Source organism: Alosa alosa, chromosome 1, assembly GCF_017589495.1.
Source record: "Alosa alosa isolate M-15738 ecotype Scorff River chromosome 1, AALO_Geno_1.1, whole genome shotgun sequence".
Classification (NCBI taxonomy): Eukaryota; Metazoa; Chordata; class Actinopteri; order Clupeiformes; family Clupeidae; genus Alosa; species Alosa alosa.
Genome location: NC_063189.1, coordinates 20,155,813 through 20,182,125, shown reverse-complemented (window position 1 = coordinate 20,182,125; position 26,313 = coordinate 20,155,813). Strand labels below are relative to the sequence as shown.

Below are 26,313 nucleotides of genomic sequence, written 5' to 3'. Positions count from 1 at the left end.
CTAAATCAATTAAGTCTTGTTTTTCAAAGTAGGCAAGACTGGCTCCTGAAACATCATCATAGTATTTGTCTGCATACTCCTGTGGCACCTTCAGATTTGGCAGTAATCACCGACGTACATCCTCTCTGGTCCAGTCCTCTATCCTGTGTGGCAGGTCTGGTGGCTTGGGACCTGGACCTGGGGCTGGCACTGGTGGTGGTGTACCCTATTGATTGGGGAGAGGTCGTGGGGCACAAGGAAGTCAAATGTGTTCATTTGAACTGCCAACAAAATCACCACTTAAAACAGCATTCATCAATGTGTATGTGTTTTATGTACCGTTGAGTTGAAAATACATATTTTCATTTTAGAAAATATGTATTTAGAAATACTGCAAGAATAATAATGAGTTCTTGACACCAGAGGCGGTCTTAACATAGAGGCATAGGTAGGCGGCTGCTGAACCCCTTATCATCATGAACGCTTCTAAAGTATTGTAACAAACTGCAAAGTTGTCTCAGAATGGTTTTATTGGTTACGCACCAAAACACACGAACGTCATTACACAGGCAACACAAAGGAGGTCAATTAAACAAGCACGATACACAAACAGGGTAGTCACATACAATACATGGGGTAAACACATGAGGTACAACATAAAGAAAGACTATACTAGCTAACACATACATGACAAGGTAAACGCAATTACTCATACCAAAACCAACATCAACATTACACACACACACACATACACTGCACAGCATTATGGGAGTTCAGTAATGAACCAGCTAGGCTCAGTTCACTACAGTATGGTAAATTGTAATAATATTCTTAAGAAATACTTAAAACATTGACGTAGTAGTTAAAATGTCCAGTTTATGGTTATGTCCCTACACATACACCCCCTACTTCCACAATGAAAAGGACTAGTCTGTAACGTGCGTTGCGCGAAAGATAAACACAAAGCACGACTGGGAAAGTGTTGACAATTTAGCGATTCTGTCGCTAGATTAAGTTTTGGCCATCCCTAGCGAGAGAAATGGCATCTAGCGACAAATTTGCTTATTTCTTGCAACGATGTTGTTGAAACGTCAGAAAATCTCCCCTCTCATGCCCTTTTTCGTTAGTGAATTAGGCCTACATCGCGAATTCGCCTAAAGCGTTAGCCTACCCCACGATAATAAAAGTTACCACTGGCTTATGTGGTATCAGCCCATGTTATTACACGGAAGTAGATGTTCTATAAATCTAACAGCTCAGAAAACTTCACTGGAAGGTTCAGCAAAAACAAGACGAGAGCAATGACATGATGACAGGGAAACAGGGACATGCTTGCCAGCATCGTTCAACATGCACATTGAACAAAGGAAAGTAGGCTACAACTTCATTCACAAAGTAGATCGAGATCGAGCATACAAGTAAAAAAAAGTAGAAAAACCTAGGCCTATAACATTTGTTTAGGCTATGTAACATTTTGTCAATGCAGGACAGACTGTCGGCTGGAGTAGCCTAAAAAAAACAATCAATTATGTCGGTCTGTCAGAGTGACATTTAAGCCTAGCCTAAATATATCCAAAATATAGCCATTGCCTACAATTGTGTAGGCTACCCTATGGTGAAATTATAATCAGATATGTCATGCAGTGCAAAGCAGATGCAGCAGTTGGGAATAGGTTGGAAATGACTGCATTTCAGCCACCTGATGCTCGTTCTGGAGTATATGACAAGAGAGTACAGAAATTTAAAGTGTAGGCCTACCAATTAATATATAAGTATTAAAACAATTATTTCAAGAAGTTGCCCATAATATGAGTAGGAGAAAAGCAAACAGGCGTAAAGGGGAATTGAAGGGCCGTCACCGGGGTTTTTTAGGTGGTGGTAGGGGGGGGAAGTCGAGTTCTCTGTTGGGCTATTGTGACTATTAGTTTGTGTAGTGCTACACTTTGTGTGTTCTCTGCTTTCCATCTTCATTTTGGAGTAAAGAAGTGTATGCAGGGTTTAAAGGGGAAGGGTTTTTTCTCCTCTCCAACCTTTACTTTCCCGTAGATTAGCTTTACCTGCCTATCCACCATTCAGTCGGTAGGCTACATTTTTTTTCCGTTCTCTTTTAAAGATCGGATGGGGGGCGGGCCACAGCCTACATACCTTCGCCTTGGGCCCCCAATTTGCTAAATCCGCCACTGCTTGACACAGATTACTGTGTCAATGTATCGGAAAAGGTCATTACACCAATACAACAAGTCTGCACAATTTGGAGACTCACTCTCCTGAATCAAAGAATATCTAGAATACTGTTGAAAAAATACATCATGCCGACAACCCTACCCTCTTCATTGATGATTCCCTGCTTAGATCCTGTGATACATGACCATGGGTTCTACAAGACAGAGGGAAAGCACCAATAAATAAACTTCAAAAACATACGAAAAGATAAGCATTAAAAGCATATAATTTAGGGTGAATGGTGAAACTGTATATGACAGCACTCTAGATTTACCTTAACTCTGAGGAATCTGTAGCAAGGATTGTTGTCACTCATCAGAGGTTTAACTGTTTTGTCATCCTCTTTGCCAGACTTTCCAAGATCTGTGACTTTCTCAGAGATGTTCTTCTTCCTTGTAAGTTGTGCTAAGCCTTCCTTGGCATCTGTAAAGGACAATTTTGTAACCATACACACATTTTAGGAATTTGCCCCACCCTTATTTCAGTAAGCAAAGTGAGGTGTGCCATGGAATTTTGAGCAACCCAATGCATTTTTATACAGGCTCATGAAATAATCTATAGGGGTATGGATGCATAAATGAGACAGCTTCTTAATTTAAAAAGCTTCTTACACCAGTGTTATAGCTGCATACTGTTGATTTGGCTGTGCTATAAAGTGATATACAGAATATTCATTTTTACATCTTTATTTGCAGTGAATACTCTCTGGGAACTTATTTGTGTGGCCTGAGCTAAAATTGTGTTCTCACCAAGACTAACCACAAATGCTAGGCTACTGTTTCTTTTAGTGTTAACAAAGTTTCCACAGTGTTTCCTTTTTAAGCTTCACCTTCATAGTAACAGGGGTTTCCCTGTAATTGAGAAAAATCAAAGGTTTGGTAGTAGATAGGTCCTCTATCAAAATCCACACAGCTTTTTTGGGGACTACCACATAAAATGTCATGGTCAAGTTTAAGGTTTCTTTCCATATGTCAATGAGCACAATGAAGATTCCTAAATCATTTTTAAAATAAAATGTTTTAAATTAAATTCAATAGACAGCACCAAGTCATATGGCTAGTCCACACCTTTGCAAACCACTCTCAATCCAAGAAATTTGACTAGATTCACGAGGTAGGCTATTGTTTACATTTCAATGTTTCAAATCTTCACAAATCTTTATATCTCACCTTGACACAGATGCCAGCAATTTTATAATCCTCAGTTATGAAGACGGCCGTAATGAGTGTGTGAGTCTACTCCTATTTATTCTCCAGAGTAGCTTACAGATGCCTTCCTTTACTCTGGTCCGCTCTATTAGGAGTCCTAATGTTTGCTGAAATGTGAAACATCATTCATCATCCACAAAGCTATTAAATGCTAACATTAAATCAAACTGTCCAGAGGAAAACAGTTGGTGAGGGGCACCAAAGGCCTACACAAGAGAGTGTACGGTCCTGGGAAACAAAAGCATTTTGGTTTTGATTCATGTGACCATCTCCTGTATTGTTATATGGAAATGAGGTGATTGTGTTAATCACCTTCAGGTGTGAACCTTCAGGCTAAAGACCTTTTTATGTTTTTTTTTTTTTTTTTTTTAATAGCATCGGTTGCCACATTTTTGGGGTTGATGGACTCGACCAATAAGATAAATCACAAGTAGGCCTAGGCCTACTTGATTAAATTAAACTATTAAGAAGAACTGGATTTGTAAGATCTTCTAGTATCATCCCCCCACACACACACACACACACACACACACACGCACACGCACAAGCATCTCTGAGCAATTATTGTGGTCTGATTTTATTCGGTCTTTCATGGTAAATAACACAACTGATTTTATATAAACAAACCGTAAAGACAATATCTCAAATGAGGATTATTCATGTGGAAATGCAGGGGATCAAATACTATTCTGTGTATTGAGTAATATAGATAAGGGTTGTTTTTGATTCATATAACCTGGGAAGCATTGCAAAGCATTGTGTTCTATTGGCATAGTGCTCATTGCTCAATGGACAGATGTGAGAGGGTCAGCACTGGCAAAGAAACTGGAGAAGTATATAAATATAATTATATATACTCTTTTGATCCTGTGAGGGAAATTTGGTCTCTGCATTTATCCCAATCCATGAATTAGTGAAACACACTCATCACTCATACACTGTGAGACAAAGCACACACTAATCCCAGCGCAGTGAGCTGCCTGCAACAACAGCGGCCCTCGGGGAGCAGTGAGGGGTTAGGTGCCTTGCTCAAGGGCACTTCAGCCGCTTCCTACTGGTCGGGGTTCGAACCGGCAACCCTCCGGTTCCAAGTCCAAAGCGCTAACCAGTAGGCCACGGCTGCCCACAAGGGAGGACAGAAGGGAGGACAGCAAGCATTCATAGCAGCTCTTGACATTACTGCAAACTTGTAGATAGATAGATATATACTTTATTGATCTCCTAGGGGAAATTCAAGAATTGTGGCTATTGTGCATGAAATCGTGGCTATTAAGCCCTGTTCTGTTGATTTGTACTGTATATTTGAGTTGTAGTCCAGATTAAAGTGTGTGTGGATGAGACTCTTCTATTGCTGATAACTGGGCTTCTTCCGGTCAGTCTGTTTGGAGTTGGTCTCCTCTGGTCCTATGCATCGAACCCCCTCCATCAGCTGTGGCGTTCCATGGTGACGATCTAAGGCAGAACAAGAATGACATCATTCCACAACACTTACATGTACTCAGAGGATGACTACTCCTAGAGCCACCAGGGGGCGATGTCGGATCGCTTTCCTGGCTAGACTGGTGCTTTCCCTCTCTCTCTGGATGACTTGGGTGGTGCAGGGAAGAAGTTGCACTGCTTATCTGGACGTCTTCCAAATCAGATGATTAAAGTAAAGGCCTCGTGGCATACCACTAAAGGCAGAACTCTCCTAATTCCCAACAGCCCTAAATTCTGCTGCAGTTTTATAAGAGGAGTATCACTTTGCATGTGTGTCAGAGCGAAAGACTGAGAAAGAGAGAGAGAAAGACTATCTCTCTCTCTCTCTGTGTGTGCATGTGTGCTTGTGTGTGTAACAGGTTAGACCTTATACTTACTGTATGTATGAATCACATAATTGCACAATAAATCTAGGTTATCTAGTTACAGTTTAAATCTAAAACTGTCTCCCCCCTTCCTCTTTCCTGTCTAATATCTTTATGGAGAGAGGTAGGTTGACTGATTGCAGCCTCATAAGCAATCTTATAAATATTTATATTAAATATAGTCATCCATAAGATTGCTTCACTTTATATTGTTTGTATTCAGTTTATGTATATTATTTGTGAGTTATTTTTGTGAATTTACTTTTTAAATGCATTGTTTACATGTATATGTCCATCTAGCCACATGCCAAAAATAGCCCTACAGTGATGTACAGTAGTTTAGCTAGGTAGCTGGGATAGCACATTAGCACCTGTAATATAGTTGGTATGTGTGAACTTTTCCAGGAGCTATTGGCGAACTCACCCTGTACTGTATGCTTTGCTGTGCGTGTGTGCAGAATAAAACTTCAGCAGTATCCCGTGCTCGTTTTGGGTCATCTTTATTAATAATCAACACAACGCATTCTACCCAGTTACGTGTGCTTGTGTGGGTCTCTCTCTCATCTCTATCTCTCTATCTTTATCTGTGAGTGTGTAAGAGAGACAGAGGCACACATGGAGAAAGAGAGAGTGAAATATGTGTGTGTATGTGTCACTATGTAAGTGGCCGAATGTAAGTGACTCACCCATGACTCTAGCCTGAAGTTTGACCCTCACGCTACCATCCCTTCTGCTGCGGTTGACCAGCATCAACTCCTCCTGCAGCACCCCCTCCTGCTGGGTGCTGTACTCACAAACAACTTTCATTCCACCTGTATCACACACAGAGACACACACACACACACACACACACACACACACACACAGTCACACAAAGACTGGCACAAAATTTCTTATTCATTGATTATTTATCACATGAATCTATATTAAACAGCATATTGTCATACTGCAGTAAATCAAAGTGTAGTGGAAGGTCAGTAAAATATCTGGAAACATAGGATAAGTGTCACTGGTTGGGTTAACTTCTGACATCACAATTCGCAGTTCTACCACTGGGATAACTGGTGACTGCATAAACAGAAGAGTACAAAACAATAACAAAAATACACTGGCAAAGTCTCTGCGTCTGTAGTAGTCTACTCTAGGGGTAGATCAATAAATTCTCCACGTCTGTAGTAGCCTACTCTAGGGGTAGATCAATAAATTCTCCACGTCTGTAGTAGCCTACTCTAGGGATAGATCAATAAATTCTCCACGTCTGTAGTAGTCTACTCTAGGGATAGATCAATAAATTCTCCACGTCTGTAGTAGCCTACTCTAGGGGTAGATCAATAAAGTGCTGAAATAGAAAACTTAGAATCTGGAGAATCAATTGGGTCTCCTCACAGGAATGATTCTTAAAGACATGTGTGGTAGCTCTGAGGAAGGACTAGCTCACACACTGTGAAAATGTACACAGCAAGCAAATGTCTGTGTATATGTAGCATCTACAGTGTTTAAGTTACACATATCCGTCTTAGACGTTATGAAGAATTGCAAAGAGACATGGGAAAAAGACAATACTAAACTATGAGTTATACTGACATAAAGATGGGGGCCAACCAAGGAAGATATCCAAATTCAGCAGGACTTAAACACATTCACTGATTCTCCAAACAGAATATTAAGTCAATAATGTCTTACTATAATAATCTTAACATTAATTCAATAATGTTGCACTATAATAATTTTAACATTAAGGCAATAATGTCGCACTAGCAACCTTTGGTGTGGAGAAAAAATGCCCGCTGACGCATTTCAGCCTGTGCCCATCTAACTGAGGGCATATGCTGGGCCATAGATGGCGGAGCTGGTGCCAGCTGGCCCGTACCTTCTTGGCGAGGGGTGATGCGGGTGGCGCGGAGGCGTGGCTTGGCTGTGGTCCTGAGGGCAGGGGACAGCGTGGCATCTTTGCCCATTGATGGGACTTGTGGGAGATTGAAGATGATCTCATAGCGGTGCTGGCTTCTCAGGAATCCTACCTGGACATAAAGGACAGAGAATGACAGAGACTGAGGCCGAGTAACTCGTTCATGTAGATTAAGATTAAGATTTAGATTAAGTGTTAGTTAGTATAATTTGTATTTTAGTATTTTAGTATATTTAGTATATTCTTTATCTTCTACTGTCCTTACTGCTTAGTTGTGTTCTTATATTTTATACTTTTAATTACTTTTTCTGCTGTTAGTGAATGTGTGTGTGTTGTCTGTATGCTACTGAGACCTTGAATTTCCCCTGGGGATCAATAAAGTATCTATCTATCTATCTATCTATCTATCTATCTATCTATCTATCTATCTATGTAGTGGAGAGATTGAGTAACTCGTTCATGTAGTCGAGAGATTGAGTCCGAGTACTCGTTCATGTAGTGGAGAGATTGAGTAACTCGTTCATGTAGTGGAGAGACTGAGTCCGAGTAACTCGTTCATTAGTGGAAAGATTGTATAACCTCAACATTTCTTTCTTGCTCTCAGCAGAGGGTGGGGGGGCATGAGAAGCAGTAGTCTTGAGTGCATTTCATAGAGTGTGCACAATATCGTAGAAATCATTCATCTTGTGCTAACACACCTGCAAATTATGTTAAATCAAGCATATTTCATACAAAGGGTGTGACTTTCAGAAGTTTTGAACTTTGAACTAAACAATGCTATTGATCATTGCCTATTCCTTTTCTAATAACTCTTGTGGATTGGTATACACCTCTGAAGTTTGCCTACAAAAAAAGCTGCCATCTTTGCCAGGAGATCTGGTATCTTGAATTTTTTCCTATGGAAAAAATAACATAGGGATTTTGAATGATCACAACTGTTACACTCTCTCAGGGATGAAGAACTCTGAAATACAGGCATTTTGCCCTACATACTTTTGTCATCTGCCTTCGAGTGGGTTTTGTGATCTTCAGTAGGCTACTTTAAGATGGAGAACTTTGGATCTCCTGGACACCTGGATCTCCTTATATGGGCAAAGATTTGGGTACTTTTGGCGAACTTCAGAGGTCTATTGTTGCATAGAACAATGCTAAATTCTTTTGTATACTTCCTCATAGCTTACATGTCTGAGGCTACGAACTACGCAGCTAAAAAAAGCTCTTTAATACAAGCCCATTGATTGGTGGTGTAGTGTGCGTGCTGTGGTGATCCTCACTCACTATAAATCCCAGAGGCCCCGCGCACACACTCACCTTCACCAGGTAAGTCCCGTCAGATTCTGGTATAGCACTGATGACCCGGTCAGGCCGGGTCTCATCCGAACACTTAGGTGCCGTGCTGGCATACTCCTCATCAGGGAAATGCACCCCACCACCCTTTGAAGTGGAACCTTGACAGGAGAAAGAATCTGTGTCTAAGCAGACAAGGCCAGAGATACTCAGAGTATGTATGCAACAGCAGGGCTGATATATAGTCCACCATTCAATAAAAAAAAAAATGCATTAGACACGTGTACCTCGTATCACTCAATGTTATCATTACTGTGAACATTGATTAATGGGCTGAGTTTACGTTATGTTCCAACTGATATGAGGTTAAGACACATCAGACAGTGGAGAGAGAGAGAGAGAGAGTGTGTGTGTGTGCTGAAAGTGACACACTGACAGAACAACTGTCAAAGAGATTTTTTTTCTGCCATTGCTTGTAGCTTCAATCGGGAATATTTCTAAGCTGTTACTCAATAAAATGGGTTTTGGTAAAATGCAACAGTGGCTTGGATTATGGATTTAAAACTGATGTAATCCATTAAATCAAGATAGCACTATGACAAACAAAAACACAAAAACGACACATAAATTAAACAGGTAACACAAACTATACCAGCAGTGCACACACCTTTCCTTTCTGTTGCCATGTCAGCACTGGGGAGGGAATAATCAGCCATGTCAGTGTGATTTCATTTCTGATCGCCTGAACCCCTGCCTGAAGTGACCTGAAAAGAAAATCGTTGATAGACAGGACAGAGTAAAGTATGCCCTCGCCCAGCAACAGACCAACCACATTTCAACCTTCATCAGGCACTATTTTTTACCACACTGCCATAAAACGGACTGAGAGCACCATATGATAATTAGTAGATGAGCAAGTTGCAAAGGTAGCCTACTCTCAAATAGGCCCAGTTGGTTTCCCTTCCCTTTAGGCTATGTGCATGTATATGGATAAAACATTAGGCTAAATGATATCCACATAGAGTGGGGGCTTTGATAAGGTGAGGATATATATACAATATCCTCATTCCAGATTCAGTGACTGCGGGTAGCCCAGGTTGCGAAGACTGAAGAGTGAAACCCAGTACGTAGCCTTTAATCTCACCGCAGTTTTATCCAATGTCATTATGTCCTGTCCAGCTGTGTGTGTATTCCAGTGAGGCAGACAATGACTGGATTCAATCAAAACTAAAGAGGCTTAGGCTAGGCTACATGAACTACGGCAGGGCTAGAACAGAAACATAGGAAACTGGCGTTTTTAACATTGTAAGGTGGCGAACGAAGTAGCCGAAAGGGAAATACTAAAAGCGTTATGTAACCAAACAGGCTTGGAAATAAAAATGTGTTGGCTGCCTATCGGTGGGATGGTCAGGTAGAACATGTACGAACGGGACAGACTGCGGATACCACCACCGAGTCTATTTTCGGAGTGGAATGCAAAAAGCAAAATCCGACCATAATAGCTGCGTCAATTAATTTAACAATTATACGCTGAGCAACTGCACTGGACAATTCATAATGATAATTCGAGAATAATTCTGCTGCAATGAAGGTTATAGCAGTAGTTTTCAATGGTGAGATCAGAGACAGTAACGGGACAAGAAGTGAACATGAGTGGAATAGCCTTAAACATCACACATAAATATTATGGTAAATCCAAAAGTAGCATATCATAGGCCTAGACAATGTTATTGTTGTTCTGTCATTTCAAGTAAGATGTTGAAGTACAGTAGTCCTACGTGAGGAAATAACGGCTATCCAACTATTCCTTGAAGATATTTTGAAGTAAAGGTGCAGGCACAAACGCAATCGTAGTCTAACATGACATTTTTTTACATGCAGACGACCCCCCCATACGCACACACACACACACACACACTCTCTCTATCTATCTATCTATCTCTCTCTCCCTCTCTCTTTCAAACACATATAAACACAGACAAACATAGCCTTCACACGCCCAAAGCAATCTACCTGATAGAGCATCAAGGTGCACCTGTTCCGGAACGCAATCGGTCACCCTCATAAAAAATACGCATTGCCTTATTCCTTACAGCCTATACTCACCATTAAGATTATCTGATCAAGTCTAGTTAGTCAATCACCCGTCCCATTCGCTAGTAATGTTGCACAAGGACCATACGATGCACTGAGCTAGGACGCGATTCATCGGTCACTGTGTGAAGCCTCAGTCATTGGCTGCGGATGGTCCCAACAGAGAGGAGAGTGCTTTCCCGTATCTTTGAGGCAGAATTGAATTCCGAAATGTAGCGCTCTCTGCTGTCGAGTTTCCTCATCATCCCCACAGATAACTCTACCTCTCTCTAAGATGCAAAGGACATTGGGGTCAATAATGTGCATAATATAATTACATTTATACATAGCCATATTCTACTACTCTTTATACTTTTCATCCTGCACATACACTTTTTACTACTCTTATAATGTATACTGTTACTACCCTGCAATGGTACTGTTACACTGCACACAACTATACTACTGTACATATTTATTCTGTTCTTATAATATATTCTATTATTTGTACTACTTTTATAATGTTACTGCTACTTCACTGCACATATCTGTACATGTTGTTCATACATTGTTCATACTGCATATCCTATTCTGCTCTTTAAGGTTACTGCTAATACACTGCACATATTTATAGTTATATGTGTCAACACTGCACTCTGCATCTTTTACTGTTTATGCACCACCTGCCCAAACTGTGTATATCACATTGCACTTTTTTACACTTCTGGTTAGACATTGTCTCTGTACTCTGCACTATGACAATAAAGTTGAATCTAATCTAATCTAACCTAACCTAACCTAATCGAATCGAATCGAATCGAATCAAATCTAATAATCCTCTGTTAATGATTGGGATTATTAAAAATAAATATGCAAAACAATGCCTAATATGAAGGAAATTATGAGTGAATATGTGTCTACATCCATAGTTTTATTTTGTGATTTGTTTTTACAATAACAGTTAAATAGTTGTCTAGATAGGTGTAATGTATTTAGAAAATGTTTAAAACCAGTGGATCCTGTGCATTGTGTAGGCCTATTTACATATGATTATTTGGAACAACTAAAGACAAAAGTGATGCAAGTGGCATGACTTGTATTGCCACGACATGAATTAGTCATAAGGAAGGGAAAATGGAATTCAAGTTTGTTTACTTCTGTCTTTAAAACAGCAGCCTTTGGGGATTTTGAGGATTTTGTTTACTTAATAGCAGCCTTTGGGGATCTGAATTATTTTGGCTTGACTTTACTGTTACAGAGCAGCTGAGCTGAGGTTTACATCTGAGGTTTTATTTTGTCCACATAGTCCAAATTATACAGAACCAATATACAATACAGAAAGAATATGCTTATGTCTATAGCATCGATATGTCCCATTCCCCTTACTCTTGTGAGATGGGACAGATGACCAGTGGCGACTCATTTTTGCCCGACTTGTTGGTGCAGGGGCTAAAGAAAGGGTGGATGACCGCAGTGAAGGTGTCCGTGTAGGTGTAGATGAGGTGCTTGGATCCCGCATCGTAGAAGGAGACCAGCCCGTTGTCCATGTCCACGAAGATTCCAATCCTCTGGGGCTTGCTGGGCAGGTTCAGTGCAGTGGAGGGGTCAGTGCGGAAGACATAGTCGTGTTTGTTGCGCAGGCTGAGGAACCAGAGGCCATGTGCGGGGCTGACCATGATCTTGCCTTTGCGGTTGATGGCGTGGCTGGCTATGCCCAGGTCCCAGTCAGTCTTGCCCCCCACGTGCACCTCCCAGTAGTGGCGACCAGACGTAAATGCCTGCTCGGCCAAGACACAGACGACACGGTCAAAGCGCAGCGGAGAGTCAGGCACTGGCTGGTAGTGGTCACTGCAGTGAACCCGCTTGTAGTCGGTGGAGAGGACTAGCCTCGGGTGAGCGGTGGAGGGGTCAAGGGTCACATTTTCTGGATCGGAATGATGACAGAATGGACAGTTTAGTCAGAGAGGATGTCAGGAGAATGAATTTTCAAAAACTCTTCATTACAATCTTAAAAATACATCAAGATCAACTTGACACTGTACTCAAAAAGTAAAAGTTAGGAAAGTTAATTAAAGAAATGTGCAATCTGTAGCTTGCCATTATCAACAACACAGATCACGCTGTTGTACAGTAGCACCATTTTTCCTCAAAAACATCAAGAGAGGAGAGGATGGCAGCGAAGGTGCCTGACATGTATTTTTGTGTTATTCTGGCAGAATATTTTACCTGCATAATCCTGCACACTCTGCTGTCCTGAAACACAAGTTTCACATCAGTTAAGAGGAGATATATGTTTTTTACAAACCACTGTGGTTACAATTGAATTGGCTCTCTGGATAGAAGATGCAATATGAACTTACTTGGCTGACATGAGGGAAGTGATGTTTCTGTTTGTGAATGCGAACCTGAAGTGAGCAGAAATATGAGGTAAATCTTGAGTTATTATTTACTAATATTTAATTTATGGCACTGACTATAGCTGATTTAAGCACACTAAACAAATATTCGCTTGGTAAAGTACAGTTTACAATTTAAAAAAGTAATCAAATGAGAATGTAAAATTTGAATTTATTTTCTGCAGAAATAAATGGAAATGACGAGAAACAGTATATCTGTATTTATGTGCACAATGCTGCTTGACATGTCAGAATGTCACACCACAGTATTGTGTGTGTGTATGTGCCACCATGTGTGTGCGGGCCAGTAAGATGGCGCTGAGCATGTGTGCATGAATATTTGATGAAGGCAAGCTGCTCTCACAGATCTCCGGCAGCTTCTGAAGCTCCTCCTGAAGGCGCTCCACCATATGAGTGATGCCACGCAGCACCGCCCCAGCCATGGGGTCAGGGGTCAACGACACCTGCGCCCACTCACGTGTCATAGGACTTTGCGTAGAGAGTGATGGGAAGGTCTGCAGGGAACAGAATGTTCCAGAAGGAGGGGGTTAAGCAAAGAGTGGGTGTAGGCAGAGGGAGCGGAGTGGATCAACCCCGCGTGGAGAGATATGTTGTGCACTCAGCTGGGCAGTGATCAAACATTTATGTCAACCTTTTCACAGGACACCCGTAAATAGACATGAACAGCACTCAAGCAAGGCTGTTCAGCTCCACACAAACGGCAGCAGGCTTTAATCTCAGTTTCTCCTCACAAGAAAAGGAGAAAGCCTAAACTATAAGACATGGCCTTGCATGATCTCATTATCACCGAACCTTGAAATATGCCTGAATGTGAGTTACATGTAATCAGATTGTCACTAGTATGCAATTACATTATATTAACATACACGCAACAACATTCATTATAAATCCAAGCATGATTTGTTTTCACAAACAAAGGCAGATGATGGACATTGGACAGTTTTGAAGATGTCCACTCTGCCAGAGCTGACCTTGAGGAAGAAGACGTAATCGTTAGACTCGGAGAGCTGTGTGAACGCAGTGCTCCTTCTCCTTAGCTCGTCCGTCTCCTGCTCCAGGTCGCCCAGGAGCACTTGTGCCCGCAGCTCGGCGGACAGGCGGCCCTGCTCCACCACCTCCAGCAGCTGGGCCTGCCTGGCCTCGATGGTGGCCACCAGAGACGTAAACATGCTGGCACTGCCCTGGACCTCATGGTCAGCTTTGGCCTGTGAGGGGACAGGGACAGGGCCACGGGCGAATGTGAACATTGTAACTTACAGACATGGAGGTGAGGGGAGAGGGCAAGAGGGGAATGATAACAATGTGAATCACCACCACACAAACTGAAGCAGCAAAGTTTGTGAAACACAGACTTTGTGTCACTGCCAAAACCTTTGGAAAACAGAAAAAGAATTTACAGAGGAAACCATTCAAATAACAAGGTGGGAAGTATTGGAGATAAAAGCTCTATATATATATAATCAGAGAGGGGAAGAGATGAAAACAGGCTAAAGATAATGACCGTCTTATACCAGTAAAATTGATAAGTGATGTTATTTTGTGTTGACGGGCAAAGTTATTTTCATCAAGAGCTGATGTGAGTCGTGAAAGTGACCTATGGACATGCAGCCATGCTAGTCAGCAGGGTTCATGTGGCAGAGCGTATTTGTACAGTCAATTGGAGTGTAGGTTGACTCAAGACATCAGCAAAGTACCTGAATATCAGCCAAGGCGGACCTGATCTCCTTGGCCTTCTTCTCCCTCAGCTCGATCATATCCTTCAGCTCCACCTCCACAATGCCCATGTGAGCCTGACAGGAGAAAAGACATTACTCTGAAGCAGCTGAGATTCCTATAATGAACCTCATTGTCTATTTCTAAACATAACACCTCTGTTATCACTGGTAATGCTTCTTATGATATATTTATGTCATAAATATTGTTTCATGTTTTATGAACACAAACACACACACACACTCACAGATACACAAATACAAACACAGGAAAGGAGAGAAAGAGCATATACACACACATACAAACACAGACAGATACAGAGACACACAACCAGTTCCAGACCTTCTTGATGGCCCACTCCCTCTTGGCAGGTACAACTGAGTGTCCATAGTGGTCCTTGTCGATACAGGCAGTGCAAACGCACACTTGGTCATTACGACAAAAGAGCTCCAGTCCTAGCCTGTGCACGGGGCATGGAGGTGCGTCTGAGGAAGTCTCGCCTCCAAGGCTGCCCATTGTGAAGCGCCGCGTGACCCCCACAGGTGGTGGAGAGTGGGCCTCATAGGGAGGTAGAGCCGGCTGGCCGCTGTGAGTGGCCAGTGGCCTCTGGAACCGGCTCTTCATCTCACTGATCAACTCGTTGGGCAGCTCTTTGGGTTGGCGCAAGACGGCCGAGGTGGGGTTGGCAGCAGCCGAGGAGACCCCTGCCGCGGTAACGCTGGTGGCGGCCATGGCTGACGCCGTGTCGGTAGCCTCGGCCATGCGTTTGAACTGCTCGGTGATCTCCTTCAGCGTGTGGTTGACATGCAGGTCGGGGCGCCGGCGGAAGCTCTCCTTGCACAGTGGGCACTGCCAGACCTTCTGCTTGTTCTTGCCGTCCCAGTAGGAGGAGATGCAGTCCAGGCAGAAGCTGTGGCCGCACGGCGTGGACACAGGGTTGGAGAACATGTCCAGACAGATGGAGCAGCAGAACTGCTCCTCTGACAGGAATCTACTGGGCAGCTCCATACCGGTGATGTCCCCCACTGGGTCTGAAAGAGATGGTCACTTTTACATTTATATTCATGGATCTTGTATAGACCGAGTAATGCACACCAAAAAAAAAAATATTCACAAGGTACTAACCTAAACCTTGGGATAAACTTAACATGAAGAAGAAGCATTATCTAATGAAATTAGATACATTTGGTACATGTAATACTGTACATTTGGAGCCAGAATGTGCAACATTTTCCTCTTATTTTTAGGCTTATGGATCTTCGCAAATGCTTTTGGCCAAAGGTGTGCACAAAAATAACAATAAGCGGAATTAGAAATGAACAGTTTATAATAGTCATACCTGCACGTACCTGCATGTAATAAACTACATTTTAACAGAATAATAACAACAGTAAATCTTTTTAAAGTGTAACTCTGACGAAAACTGACCCCAGGGTCTTTTTCTGCATTAAAACACATCAAATAAGCCATGGAGACAGTATTTTTCGTTGATCAACCGCTACAGAGTGGTTGATACGCAACCTAGCCTAACCATAGCTAAGGGCGGTATTATTAACCTGACAGACTCTTATGCCAAGTTCCATGGAATTTCATCCATGGGGGCCCATACAATAAATTAATTTATGTGTACATTTAGTGACTGTACACCCATCGGCCTTTAGATGGTGGTGTTGAACAAAGGGGTGCTGGTACAGGATGATGATACTACTATATTTGACATACACACACACACACACAGACACACACACACACACACACACACACACACACACACACACACACACACACACACACACACAGAAGCACACATATACAGTACACAAAAGCAAACACACACATGCACACAGTCATTTACATACAAGAGTAGGGGATGGAGTAGGAGATGGAGACAAATTGACAAGCGTGATTTATTTTTGCGGAGAGAATGTGCAGGTACCACTATGCGATACATCTAGTTACCCTTAGTTTAATGTTTAGTTGATAGGCTTTAAGGTGTTGAAACGCCCCATTATCCATTAGGATAATAAAGCCTGAATAGGTGATATGATTAGGAAACGTACATAGCTGAATTTCACCTTAATAAGTGAAAAAACAAGTGTCTTGAAATAGCACTTCATCAATAGGCCTGATCTCATAAATCATGCTGAGCAAGTTTTGGAGTTAGGTTACATTAGATCAAAGAGATTGATTAGAGAGTCAGATTACAAACAGAACACACACACACACACACACAAACACAGACAAACTCGGACAGACAGACAGACAGACACACACACACACACACACACACACACACACACACACACACACACACACAAACACGTACGCGCACACACACACACACACACAAAAAACAATGAACTTGTACGGGAGGGTGCAGCAGGTGAAAGCCTAACTGTTGTGTGTAGGAGAAGATAATAGGTATTTTTCTACACTCTTCAACTGTTGATGTTGAGCGGTGGAATGAGGCAAGACCAGCCACTCCAAGGCTCCCAGACTTACACCACCAGGAAGCCTGCCAAGTATGGCCATATGACCACACCTCTCCTCAGAACTGACAAAATCACACAAATCAACTCAAAAAGTTGGGGAAATAGATGTACTGTACATTCCAGTAAATCTTTGATATATGGTCTTTGATGGCCCCCACCATTGACTTCAAGGCAGCGCTGCCTGGAAGGCATTAGGGTCAGGTAAAGATTAGGGTTAGGGTTAGGTGCTTTGAAGTCGATGGTGGCAGTGTGGTATTGAAGTCGATGATGGGGGCCCAAAAGACCATCAAGCTAAATCTTTGGTGCACTTAGTCAAACAGTGTCAAACAAGTCAACCAAACTACTGATAGATATGAATCAGCCTTTCACTTCCTTATTGACACTCGGGCAGGTTAAGAGAGTGGAGGGGGACATATTAGTGCAACACTATCAAGACATCAGCAACAGGATTCATCAATATTGAAATCCTCATAATTCCTATGTTAAATACAGGGAACACCTCACAGGTCATCAGGCCCTGGTTTCAATCCACAGCCTACACTAAAAACAGTCTTCTGTGCTACAGAAACTCTGCTGTGAGAATGGGCGGGGATAACAATATTTGTAAATGTATTAACACGTAATATTTTTTCTCTACCTCTCTCACTCTCTACCTCACAGATCGATACAGACACACGTATTACACGTAAGTACACACAGACACACGTATTAGACCAAAATAGCAAACACAGAGGAAATTACATGTTCATCATCAGAGTTGATCTGTGTTTGTTGTCTTACCTGTGATTAAGTCCTTCTAAAAGCTCAATTGAACACCTGTTTGCTATCGTTTTTAGTCTCCCGCTGCCCTCTATCACACTGGCTACCCTTCTCTTTTTCTACTTCAGTTCTATATGTGGTATGCAGGAAGAACAGACTGGATTCAGAGGGCAGGCGTGTCTACATACTTCTGCATCACAGAACACACACACACACACATACCAATCAGACCGGTTTTACAAGTATGCTTCAAGATTTTAACCATGCTGATCTAAAAACTGTACTTCCAAAGCTACACCAGCATGTTGATTTTCCAACAAGAGGAGATAACATCCTGGACCTGGTCTACACTACACACAAAGGAGCATACAAAGCCACCCCCCCTCCCCCACATTGGACTTTTCAGACCATATCACTGTTATGCTAATGCCCGTGATACAGACAAGGGTAAAAGCGAACAAACCGGTTCGTAAGCAGGTAAAAGTGTGGCCTGAGGGAGCCTCCGATGCTCTTCAAGACTGCTTTGACACAACAGACTGGGAAATGTTTAAGCAGGCAGCCACTTACAACAATAACGGACAGACATAGAGGAGTATACAGACACTGTAACCTCTTACATCACCAAGTGCATCGGGATGATGTGACCCACACAAAAGACATCATCACTGGCTAACTGGAAGCCATGGCTGACAGGGATGTCCTCAGGCTGCTGAGGGCCAGAGACAAAGCCTACAGAGCTGGGGATGAAGCTGGCATGAAAACAGCGAGAGCCAACCTGTCCTGTGGCATCAAGGAAGCAAAAGGAATACACTCACAAGATAACCACCCACTTCCAAAAAGACAGCAGGAACGCACAAAGCCTATGGCAGGGCATTCCAGGCCCTCACGGACTACAAGCCCAGCCACAGAGCTGTGAGAGCAACATCCCTCTGCTCAACAACCTGAACTTCTTTGCTCGGCTTTGAAGCACAAAACAGCACCTGCCCACCCAGAAGACCCATCCCCCTCTACATGAGCAGCCCCTGTGCCTCTCTGCCCGACCCAGCGTGAAGAGGACACTTGCTGCTATCAACACCGTAAGGCAACAGGTCCAGACAACATCCCAGGTAGGCGCTGAAGGACTGAGGGGGCTTAAGGATGTCTTCACAGACATCTTTAACACTTCCCCTGAAGCAAGCCATCGTCCCATCATGTTTCAAAGCTGCCACCATCATACCTGTGCCGAAGAAAACTGCTCCATCCTGCTTCAATGACTACCGCCCTGTGGCACTGACACCCATCATCATGAAGTGCTTTGGCGGCTTGTCATGTCACATATCAAATCCATTCTCCCCCCCCCACCCTGGACCCCTTCCAGTTTGCATACCGAGCCAAGCGGTCTACAGAGGATGCAATCTGCTCTGCCCTCCACCCAGCCCTCACCCACCTGGAAAAGAGACTCATATGTGAGATTGCTGTTTATAGACTTCAGTTCTGCATTCAACACCATAATACCACAACAACTCATCTGCAAACTCGACAAACTGGGACTCAGTACCTACCTCTGCAACTGGCTACTGGACTTCCCTCTGTCAGAGGCCCCAAGTAGTAACGTGGTTGGCAACAATACCTCAAGCAGCATCACACTGAGCACAGGGGCCCCCAAGGCTGCGTGCTCAGTCATTTCTGCTCTTCACCCTGCTGGCCTTGTGACTGCACTGCAACCCTACAGCAACAATCAATCACATAGTGAAATTTGCTGTGACCTGACATAACTCTGGTGGGTCTCATCACCAAGGCGCCGAGACTCAATACAGGTTGGAGGGAGACCATCTGACCACGTGGTGCAGGGACAGCAACCTCCTGCTGAGCGCCTCCCTGGTGCACATCAGTGAAGACCTCTCCTGGACCACCAACACTGCATCACTGTGAGAAGAGAGCTCAGCCGCCTGTACTTCCCAAGGAAACTCCCAGCAAGTGCTCCACCAGCCATCATGACCACATTCTACCGAGGCACCATTGAGGCATCCTCTCCAGCTGTATCGCTGTGTGGGGGCGGAAGCTGCACTGAATACAAACAGGAAAGCCCTGCGTTTTATAGTGAACACAGCTGGAAGGATCATTGGTGCTTCACTCCCCTCCCTGAAGGACATTTACACCACCCACCTCACCCATAAGGCTGACCAAATTGTGAGTGATGCAAGTCACCCGCTCACAATCTGTTTGATCTACTGCCCTCTGGGAAGAGGTACAGAAGCCTGCGCTCCAAGACTACCAGACTCACCAACAGCTTCATACACCAAGCTGTAAGGATGCTGAACTCTCCCCTCCTCTCCCCCTCCACCCTCAGCTACATAACATCCTGGACATTGGACCCCAATGGCCGCCTGCACTCTCCACTTGCACACTTGAACACTTGCACACTTGTACACTTTACAACTTGGTGTTGTTGTCCTGAAAACCAACAACACTTCTGCTGCTCTTACATAACTTGCACCACTATGCCACTTTCTTTATTACTCAGGTCAAACAGAACTACCCAAGCCTCTTATTGGCCTGACTTTGCACTAGTTTTTTATTGACTGTCTATGCACAATTTCAACAAAATTTGACTTTGAAGTACCCAGTCCCAGTCAGGGCAGCTAAAACATTCACACATATTGTCTTAAGTGAGGCACTGCAGTCATGATTGAATGGTAAGGTAAGTTACATTCATTTTCTGGATTCATTTTTATTTTCAAATGAATGAAAAGTAATGATGGAGAGATCTGGTATAAAAGTTCCCCATCCACTAATTAGCTATACCTGAACTTACAGTAAATAACCTTTTGGGAGGGAGCCATCATGACAGCTTATCACATCACAGGTGGGTCCAGTGCCCACAGGCACCCCCAGGTTCAGGTCCAGTGCCCACAAGGTTGTCCACATATGGGGGCCCCCGGGGGTCTGGGGGGACTGGGGTCAATTCCCAGTCAAGATTAAAGAAAACCTTTGGTGAAAATCAAGTTATTTGTCCTCATGAATTTCCCCTTTGGGGATCAATAAAGTATCTATCTACTGTATCTATCTATGAAGTCGCATAGAGCGGTGTAATACGCTGCTGGAATCAAGGGGCAGTACATTTTATTTATTTATATGATATGGTTTAATGTGCTTAAACCATACACTTTACCACATGCAATTCAGATAGACAAAATAGGCCCTTCAAGTGTTATGGACCCATCACTTTGCACTACGTCAACTATAAAATTAACAGAATATAGATGTACCGCAGAGCGGTACAAAATAAGACCAATGCCCAGTCCTGTGTGTGTGTGTGTGTGTGTGTGTGTGTGTGTGTGCTTGTGTGTCTATGTGCATGCCTATGTCTGTGTGTGTGTGTGTCTTTGTGTGTGAGCAATCATTCACTCATTACTACCATCTGCAGGCCGATTTGTGTATAGTCACTAAATGTACATATAAATCAATTTATTGTATGGCCCCCCATGAACGGAATTCCATGAAACTCATTGATGCATGCATTTAGAAGGTGTAATAGTGACCCTACAGGTCAAATTTTGTGCAGTTCTGAACACGTCAGATACCTGCGATTATAGAGCCTCAGTTTTGCTTTTTCATTTTTAACTATGTGGCGCTAAATGAGTGGTTATGGGATGGGTTGAGATGGCCCCTTGAGCCCAACATACAAAACAAATGTGGTCCTCCTTGGCTCTATGGTTCTCGAGATTCACAGAAAACTATACACAACGCTACGCTAACAGCACTCATAATAACTGTGATTATTACACGGCTCTTCATAATGCTGAAGAATGCTCTATTCACTTGAATGGGCCTTCCTAATGTTCGGTGTCATAGTAATAGTCGGTCCAAAAACATTTACTATTTAGTTGTTGCAAATAGTAGGCTAGGATGTGCCATTGTTGAGCATCTGTACCTGTAATGTAATTAAATAAATACTCTTTCATGTCAGTTGGTGGCAGTACCGCAATAATGGCCTTGTTAATTCCAGTATTTAGCACTTTGTGTCCCTTTCTGTTTTTTTTTTTGGATGAACTAGAGTCTGGACACCTTTCGCCTGCTTCAGAGTGGCTGGCTATGGGCATGCACAAACATGTCCTTAAAATAACCTTTAATGTTCGTTTTCAAAACTGTGCAACTCACATAGAAAGCCACTCTGAAGCAGTCAATAGCCTAGATGTTTCTGATGATTCAGCACTGCACCATGTCAACGGCGGTTTACACAAAGTTAGTTTCACAAAAGACGATCTATTCTCAACAATTGCTTCAATCATCAGAAAGGCAAACTGCTTATCAATTGGCAAAAAAAACCTGTTCCTTTTCTATAAAACTTTGGTCTGGCATAGTAGCCTATTTCACGTTGTTAATTTGGTTTGTGTAGAACAGAAAATTGGTTGCTACGGAAATGTGATGTCACACTTTAGTACTTTATTCACGTCTTTCATATTACTCCACAAGTAATAAGTAATGGAACTTCATTCAAAAGTGAAAGCAGACGGCTGATTAGCTGTGTTCTAAGAATTCAAGTTCAGCATGTGTTGTTGCAAACTATTTGTTTCTCAGCAAAAGCCACAATGAAATGGTAACAAATACGCTATAGGCTATGTAGGCTAAAGAGTCATATCGTGGGGAGTTTATTGTTTAGTTTTGGGAAGTAGCGTGTAATAAGAGGGATAATGTATGGAACGCCGGTCATTATCGGAAAATAGGTCCCTTCAGGTCCGAACAAGACCCCTCCGCTGCATCGGGTTCCGGTTCACCCAGGACCTATTTGCCGATAATGACCGGCGTTCTATACTGTACATTATCCCTTACATACAGCATGATGATGTCAAATAGTTATCAGTATTCCATATAAATGTTCACATTTCTCATGAAACCCACTTATTGACTGTTCTTCACCATCCTCCCAGTGTCTCTGTCTCCCTTATCACATCTGGTTGTCCACTGTTAGTTTAAAAGATACATAAATCACCATTACATCATTTTAAAGGCAAATCTTTCAGACCTCAGTGATGTAATTTGCAATTGGGTGGGTCAACTGGGTATCAGCAATGTTTTTGTATTTGAAGAGTTTGGTTCCAAAATGCTATATCCTCCATTTTACACATTCGTTCTACAAGTGATTTTACTGGATCTGTAATTGGGTTATTGTTCCACACAAATCAACTCAAAAAGTTGGGGAAATAGATGTACTGTACATTCCAGTAAATCTTTGATATATGGTCTTTGATGGCCCCCACCATTGACTTCAAGGCAGCGCTGCCCACAAGAATTTATCTTTACTCAATCAAACCAACACAACTGCAATTTTATTGATATTACCTGAAATACACAATTAAATAACATGTTTTCAAAAATGGAGATATAGCATTTTGGAATCAAACTCTTTATTTTTAGGTGTTCATATTTTTTTAACTTACACAGCAGATATTCCCGGGTCTGGTGGACCCACCACATTATTAGGCTTTTAAATCAATACAGCCATAATAATTTATGTAAAACTACTTAGCAGATCTTTACTACACTCTGGACTTGTAACCGGAGGGTTGCCGGTTCGAGCCCCGACCAGTGGGCCGCGGCTGAAGTGCCCTTGAGCAAGGCACTTAACCCCTCGCTGCTCCCCGAGCGCCAGGTGCCAGGCAAAACATGTCAGAGAGAGGGGGAGATGGTCTGCACACTGTATGAGCTCCAATAAATACTTACTCTAAAAAGGTAACGTTTGGATCTCAACAGATCTTCAGTCAGTCCTGATAGTGTATGCAGTGTGCAGACCATCTCACTCTCTCTCTGACATGTTTTGCCTGGCACCTGTGAAAATATATTTTGGATATGCGCACCGTGCTCCTTCATGTAAATGTAAAATGTAAATCAGGTTTGTAGGCCAAGTATACTTGCGTATACAAGGAATTTGGTCTCTGCATTTATCCGATCCGTGAATTAGTGAACAAACAGAGCACACAGTGAGGTGAAGCACACACTATCCCGGAGCAATGAGCTGCCTTGCTACAACAGCGCTCAGGGAGCACTGAGGGGTTAGGTGCCTTGCTCAAGGGCACTTCAGCCGTTCCCACTGGTCGGGGATTGAACCGGCAACCCTTCGGTTCCAAGCCCGAGGCCCTAACCAGCAGGCCACGACTGCCCCTATACATGCCACACCATAGCTATTGCTCATGCACAACAACTTTGCTTGTTGACAGACTTTGCTCTTTGCCTGCCATTTAAATTAGGGCTCTTCAAATGTTATGAACCCAACACATTACACTTACAGTAGTTGTTAAACCCACAAAAGTAACAGGGAATATCATGAGGATGACACAACATTATCAATAGTCCACACTTATAATTGTCCACATTTCTCATGACACCCACCTGGAAATTGACTGCTCTTCTATATCGTCCTCCCATTGACTCTGTCTGCCTTATCTCATCAAGCTTTCCACTGTTAGTTTAATAATCACCCTCACATGATTTCAAAGGCAAATCTCTCAGACCTCAGTGATGGAATTTGCATTTGGGTGGGTCAGCTGAAACCGTATTGGCAGATCTGTGACTGAAACTGAAAAAAGATTAGCCAAGCGTAATGGTGCTGTGCATGATTCAACTCCAAAACTTTTTTGGGCAGTATAATTGGGTAACAACAAAACAACTTAAGCATACAGTATGAAAGCTCTAGCACAAGGAGTGATACCAGTAGCTTTTTTAGCACAGTGACCATCAATATGAATAAAAATAAGTGTTTCTCTCAGTCCCTTTAGTACATTTCTCAGACCCGACTTGAAACTCTTCATAAAACATTTGGCATTAGATCTTTTTCATACACCATGACATGGAACAGAATCATTCTGTCATTTGTGTCCTGCAGCAGTGTAGAACGTGTCGGCCTTTCCTTTATGTAACAGCATTGTCTTACAGCAACAGTAAAACAATAAAATGAATATAAATCCAATAGTCTATCTTTCACACACATACAGTCAGTCATGTGTAACTTTACTCTGTTGAATTTCATATGACACAGGAAAAGTGTAGCTGTATTCTCAATTGATGTAATCAAAAATGGAGCCAGAGTTTACACATGACATCATGATGTCTGTTATGTTTTCCAACCATTCATTTGCTTTGCCAACAAAAGAGGAAATCATTTTGCATAAAAAACATTCGGTGACACTAACCCTAGCCCTAACCCTAACTTGTCATGACAAAAACTGAATGACACTAACCCTAACCCTAATTTGTCATGACAAAAACCATGTCATAAACGTTTAGGATTTGTTTATAATGTTTATGACATGTTCATGACAGTGTCATGTCACTCTTCTGTAGATACCTTCAAATAAAGTGTAACCGAACATGCTTATAGGGAAAAATAGATTTTATTCATAGTGCAAACAACAAATAAATGCAAAAACAAGTCATGCTTAATGATCTCTCTGACAAATGAAAACATACCAAACCAGACCTAATGATGAAGGTATGGCTTGTCGTGTCTTTGAGACACGGGAGGTTGCCCTCCAGCGTATGGAATGACATTACAATCACTCAAAAAACCAAGAGAGCATTCAATGCATAGGAGACATTGCAAACGGACCGTGTATTGACGATATACTGGGGCACGAGGTTTGTGATTAGCAGTGGTGTGTAAGTGAGGAAGAGGAAGCCCAGTAGCTTGGAGGTGGAGGCCCTCTGCTTGTGGCTGTCTTGCCTCGCTCTACAGGTTTCCTCTGAAAAACATGTGAGACTGAAACTTTGGTTTTCGCAAGACAAATTCATCTTCAGGATCACTTACCAAAAAAAGAAACAGTTAACCTCGATTGGCTTCTCGATTTATCAATTTGATTACTTTTTGATCATAGGAAAGAGCAAAGAGGAAGTGCTGATGAACGCATCCTGTATCTTATTCAGTGCTGTCATACCGCATAGCACAGATTACATTTACAAGTACATTACTTTTGACAGCATAAATATCGAATCCATGAAATACAGATACAAACCACCTCACATGTCAACCACAGCCCCATTTATATCATCAGTTTCACAGAAGCAGCAACCTACCTCAGGATCAGAAACCTCTATACTGCAGTGCAGAATGTACCTATCAATAGGAACAAAATTAATAATAATAATAATAATAATAATAATAATAATAATAATAATAACAATATGTTTATTTTATATAGCGCTTTTCTCAAACCCAAGGTCGCTTTACATAGTATAGAAGCAAATAGGCTATCTGATGCAGATATGTCTCGTCAGCAGCATACCCTCCCCTCCATAACCCACTTCCCCCAGTTACCTATGTAACAATTCAACCCTATATTTTATATACGAGATGAACGCTACTAAATTCAGAAGGAAATAATTCGGACATTTGATTTTAAGTTTAGTTGCCGTTTGACTTCACGGTCACGTTAT

General features: G+C 42.4%; 2 protein-coding genes across 5 annotated transcripts; both read right to left on the bottom strand.

The window, feature by feature from the left end:
• Positions 1–4,597: 4,597 nt before the first annotated feature.
• Positions 4,598–10,727, bottom strand: si:ch211-151p13.8 (uncharacterized protein LOC562078 homolog). 4 transcript variants are annotated; one of them, XM_048241237.1, is made up of 6 exons: positions 10,464–10,727; positions 9,118–9,214; positions 8,475–8,635; positions 7,125–7,275; positions 5,941–6,066; positions 4,598–4,862 (listed from the first exon to the last, which is right to left on the bottom strand). In XM_048241237.1, exons 2-6 carry the CDS (start codon positions 9,164–9,166, stop codon positions 4,756–4,758), a joined length of 594 nt encoding a protein of 197 aa, XP_048097194.1. In that variant the 5' UTR covers positions 9,167–9,214; positions 10,464–10,727; the 3' UTR covers positions 4,598–4,755. The 4 variants fall into 4 exon arrangements, with proteins under 4 accessions (XP_048097194.1, XP_048097278.1, XP_048097437.1 ...); XM_048241321.1 differs by having other exon boundaries at positions 10,557–10,727; XM_048241480.1 differs by having other exon boundaries at positions 8,475–8,611; positions 10,557–10,725.
• A 1,065-nt stretch (positions 10,728–11,792) lies between these two features.
• btr01 (bloodthirsty-related gene family, member 1) lies at positions 11,793–18,014 on the bottom strand. The gene is made up of 8 exons (XM_048252291.1): positions 17,926–18,014; positions 14,996–15,684; positions 14,635–14,730; positions 13,912–14,145; positions 13,284–13,434; positions 12,884–12,928; positions 12,750–12,776; positions 11,793–12,447 (listed from the first exon to the last, which is right to left on the bottom strand). Exons 2-8 carry the CDS (start codon positions 15,659–15,661, stop codon positions 11,906–11,908), a joined length of 1,761 nt encoding a protein of 586 aa, XP_048108248.1. The 5' UTR covers positions 15,662–15,684; positions 17,926–18,014; the 3' UTR covers positions 11,793–11,905.
• Between the last annotated feature and the right edge of the window lie 8,299 nt (positions 18,015–26,313).